Raw genomic sequence first — 5,149 nt, 5'->3', positions numbered from 1 at the left:
CAAAATTGCAGCTCTTGTGGGGTGTTTCCCGGTCTGCAGTGGTCAGTACCTATCAAAAGTGGTCCAAGGAAGGAGAAGGAGTGAACTGGAGACAGGGTCATGATGCACGTAGGGAGTGAAGGCTGGCCCGTCCAACAGACGAGCTACTGTAGCTCAAACTGCTGAAACAGTTAATGCTGGTTCTGATAGAAAGGTGTCAGAACACACAGTTTGTTAGTATGGGGCTGCAGAACATTATGACCACCAGGGTGCCCAGGTGCTCATAATGTTATGGCTGATCAGTGTATGTTCTATACAGAGTTCAATCAACTCATTAGATAAAGCTTCTAAAAAAACATGATTAGCATGTTAGCAGACTTTCCAGCATGCATTGTTTAAAACTCTCCAGAGACCCTTCCTTTTTATATTTGAAGAAAACATATATGATGGAAACCAACTGTGCATCTTTAATACACTTTAAGATAAGCCCTCGTTGTTTGTTTTCACAAAAATGAAAACACTGCAAACCATGATGAAGGTTATTCAGTCCCTACTCCCTTACACTTGCGGTTTCAAATCAAATCTTCAAATAAAGTTGAACCAGCTCAAAATGATTTACAGTGTAGAGCTAATTGACTTGTACTGCATCTTTAACAGTGTCTTGACTGTATAATCTTTGTGTAATATAATTGAAATCATAATGTTCTTACCATGATGGATTATGACAGAATAATTATACATGTGTAGCATCTGAATAAACCATGCAAAACTGTATACGTGTCTGTACATACATTTCTTGAACTGATGTACTGAGTTGTGACTTTTTACAGACCATACAAGTATTGATTAATCGAGGAAATAATCAGACTGATCAGCAGTGTTGGGGGTAACTGTAATCAGATTACATTTGTCTGTAACACAGTAATGTAACGCATTACTGTTGATAACGTAAGTAATCATATTACAGTTACGCATCAAAAATTATCTCGTTACTTGCGCTTCTTTGGGAGGACCGAAAACACAAATCAAACGTCCCTTTCTATGCCTGCTTATGCAACACTCGTTTGGCCCTATGGTTTGACCTCACTCACGTCACGGCCACCCAATCGAAAGCAAAATGTAACTAGATGGTAACTAATTATTTTAAGCAGCGAGTAAAAAAAAAAAGTAAAGCATTACTTTTTTTTAAACAAGTAACTTAGTAACTTGTGTAATGGAATTTTACTGTTTTCATTACCCCACCCGCGCAGGAAAGATGGTTTGTGCTTTTTAATTTATCCAGCACTAATCGATTCACATCCACAAATCCAAATTTTCCATTATACCAACATCATTTTTAATGTTGAAATACAACAATAAAAACATGCTCATTACTCCCATACTGCTAAAATAAGGAAAGGAAATCAAACTACTTGTTACCCCGCATTTACTTTCACCTAATTTATAATTTTCTGTCTGTCCCCTTGAGCATTGACTCTTCATTGTTTACCTGTCTTTGTTCATATAAAGTAAACAATTGTTTTTAGGATGAAAAATCGTATATTCTGACATCAATTAAATTAAATTACATATACTGTTGGACTGCCATGTGCTGTTACATCTACAACATTCAGCTCTCTTCAGTTACCAGCTTAAATTATTTATTCTTCTTCGAGTTAAAACAAATTAAGGGCACATTCGAATGAGAAAAAACAAGGAATTAAAGATTCATTCGATAAGATCAGATAAGATATGCCTTTATTTAGTCCCCACAATGGGGAAATTCAAAAGGGGGGGGGTACCAAGACAACGGGAAACAGAGCGAGAGGGGGAGGAGAAAAAAAGAAGCTCCAAAAAGACTCTGCTTCCTGTAGGGAGTAACAGTGTGGGACTCGCGAAAAAAAACTCACAAACATAAGCACATATGAAGCACCACTTTACAACATAAAACTCAAAACAACTCGCACCGGGGGAGGTGGAAAGGGGGGTGGAGGCGTCAGCGGCAGACAGGCGGCCGGCTTTGTTATGTTTCTTTGAAGATAAGTCTATAATTTGCTTTTATACTTCCGCGATCCAAAAAAAGGGCACTGTTCATATTTAAAAATACACCGGTTAAGGCCACTGTAATGGGGAACATAGCAAAAAGATATGCTGCTATAGTTTCAGTGTTTGAGGCTTGCCATAGAACACAAAATTTCCATTCCTCCTGCAAAACTCTTAAATGTAGCCCTTTGGTGGAAATCTGTAAACAATTCAATTCATTGCAGTTTTATTTGTATAGTGCCAATTAATAACAGAGTTATCATCAGGACCACTTTTCAAATAGAGGCAGGGTCTAGACCGAATCCTTTTAACTCTTTACAGAGACCAACCAGACCGACCAAATGAGCTAAGACTTGGCCGAAAGGGCAGGGAAACTGCTGTTAACAGGCGCAGAAACTCGGGACAGCACCTTCGGCTCTAAGTTGGTGGTCATCTGCCTCGACATTGTAAATGTGTCCGCCTTGTTCTTAGCTATAAAACTGACTGGTGTAGTTCTTGCAACATGTGTTTCCTCTTTAATAGTGATGGGAAATCAACTGAAATGAATAGTCCTCTAATTGTGTGCTTTTTAGTGCATTTTTTAAATCTATGAGGTCAGCAATCTCCTTGATCTGATAACCCTATGAAAGCAGTGCTTGCAGGGTTACGTTAATGACTGTGTTCATGTTACCTGTTATGAAAAACACAGATTATCAGTTCTTCTCATGTCAAATGTTACCACAATTTCTAATAAAGTCGCATAGCTTCCATGCACGTCTGTGGAGCTGTCTGATGGTCCAGTGAAATATTTATTGTTTGGTTAACCTCGTCAATTAATGCGGCATACAATGAACAGGCTTGCCCATTCAAATGGTGACCATTCACCCTAATGACAGTTAAATGGATGAGTTTAATTGTAACTCACGAGGGAATTGCTGTATATCTAACTAACTTCTTCCTTCGCTTTGTACACTACATGCCCATTCACCCTTTCACACCACTTCGGTTCATGCAGAAGTCCATTGAACACCGAATAACTCATTCATGACCGATTCCACACCAGTGATGGAGCGGCAGCATTTGGGAGCAAAATTCGGAGGTTCAGTAGCTGCCTCAAGGCACCTGCTCGACATGTGCGGAGAGAGTCCCGGGCATGCGAACCAACAAACTTTCCAATTAGGTGAAGAGCGGCTCTTCCCTCTGAGGCCACAGCCGCCCAGAGACCAGAGACTTCGTGTTTAGACTTATGATTACATTTTATTACAGAACAATGCCTGTCTAAAAAGTCGAGATATGACCCCTTCTTTTAGTTTTTTATGTATTACATGACGCTTAGGCAGAACGCGCTCCAGATAAAACTGATTTATACCAATAAGACTTGATAAAACAAAACTGTTCTGCAAAAAACCAGAGGTACCTCCAACCGCCGGCGTCCTACTGCAGAAGACATTTATGGTGTTTCGGTGAGCCCCTCCTGTTAAATTTACGTTTTTCCCCTGCATTAACTTGCAACAGCCTTCCAAGGGGTTGCTTCTTCCCTCTTGCTGCTTCTGACTGCCGTTGCAGCTCGCTTTTGAAAGTCTCCGCGTCTTTTCTTTCTTTAAGCCTTTTTTTCGCTCCCGTCGTCTGGAACATCGGTGTGGCAGTGGTAGTGGGACGGTCCGGTCGTGGTCTTCATGAGCGTCAGTTCCTTGGAATACTTTTCGTGCGCGCGCGGAGCTTGCTCAGTCCCTGTTCCTGGTCTGCTCACTTGGTTGTTGAGAGGACGGATAATCTCGCGCCGTAAGATTACCTGGATGAGCTCTTTAGTTCCTTGGCTCTTTGAAACAAAAGCGTTTCAATGGTTTGGTTTCTTTAGTTTGTCTCCATGTGTGAACAACACTAGTGAGGTATTTGGCTGATCCATCGCCAAAAATGCTTTGATCATCTCACCGGTCGTCTTTCTCTTCTGGGTAAACTGGCCCCAGGCTTCAGCGACCCACCAGGAAGGCATGAGGACCCAGCGGCCAGAGAGAGAAATACACGTCTGGATCCTCTTCAGCACTTCATCCTTGAGCTGAATTTAGTGTCAAGACAGCCCCGGGGTGTCATGACGGCAACATTTTGACTCCGCCTCTCCGCCTCAAGCCCTCTGTGCATTGAGTTGTCCAGGAAGAAGCACGCACCATGTTCAGAGCTGGAACGCTTCCTCCCCCCCAGGATGTGTTTCCCGCTGCCACTAATTCCCCCGCTCCCTGTCTTCCGCCACCGAAAATCTAATTCCGGAGTTCATTGGCTCTTCTTCTGTTTTCCGAGGAGCCTGAAAGAAATAAACAATAACAACATCTTTGTTTTCAGCCTTGTTTGTACTTATGTGTATAAAATATTGAAATCTTTCAATAGCAGATTGTACTATACAACATTTAGTGATGAAACATTGGTAAAAAAAAATGGTAAAATGGACCTGCTACTTGTATAGCGGCCTTTTCTAGTTTCCGACCACTCAAAGCGGCTTTTACCACTACGTGCCACATTCACCGCTTTCACAACACATGTCACGACGAGCGTTAGGCAAGCCCATCCGAACAGAAACTAACCTCATTCTTTACACCATTTAGCACACGCGCGATGCACAGGGGCATCGGGAGCAATTCGGGGTTCGTATCCTTGCTCCAAGTACTCTCGACATTGTGGCAGCCACAGGAGCCCGGGGATTCCGAGGACGCAACACACTTCCAGCACCGATTTTCAATTAAAGCATTTCACTTTTTTTTCACTGTGTGTAATCACTAAATTGACTTAAGTAAATTATCTGAATACTTCCTCCACCACTAGTAATCTGGTGCGTAGCAAAGTGGTAAGAGTGGTACAGGAGCCTGGTTTCTCCACAATAATGTAACCACAGCTGATAAATATGTATCACCTTTAAACTACCTTAAATAAAATTTTACAAAACTGAATTTCACACAGATGTTTAATGGGACCAAAAGGTCAAAGGTCAACTTCACTGTGACATCATAATGTCTTGGAAAACACTTTTTTGTCCGTTATTCAGCACCATGACTCAGGGAACAGAAGGGGAGATTGTGACCATATTTCTCAGTTGGTCGGACACTGAACTGATGATGCTTTGGACTCAAAGGTCAAAGGTCATTGGGGCTCTCACCTTTCCATCTCATCCATTCTGACT

At 41.8% G+C, this 5,149-nt stretch overlaps 1 protein-coding gene across 1 annotated transcript in view; it reads right to left on the bottom strand.

Annotated features, from left to right (window-relative positions):
- Positions 1–2,446, bottom strand: part of LOC118337191 (GTPase IMAP family member 9-like) — a 4,855-nt gene extending 2,409 nt beyond the window's left edge. Inside the window, exon 1 of the mRNA XM_035674098.1 lies at positions 2,411–2,446. Coding sequence (XP_035529991.1) covers positions 2,411–2,446 — 36 coding nt within the window. The remainder of the gene's footprint in view (positions 1–2,410) is intronic.
- Positions 2,447–5,149: the final 2,703 nt, after the last annotated feature.

This window comes from Morone saxatilis, unplaced genomic scaffold, assembly GCF_004916995.1.
Source record: "Morone saxatilis isolate NCDOM2014 unplaced genomic scaffold, NCSU_SB_2.0 Contig3, whole genome shotgun sequence".
In the NCBI taxonomy this organism is placed as follows: domain Eukaryota; kingdom Metazoa; phylum Chordata; class Actinopteri; family Moronidae; genus Morone; species Morone saxatilis.
The sequence above is the reverse complement of the archived record's forward strand: the minus strand, read 5'-3'. Positions and strand labels throughout refer to the sequence as shown.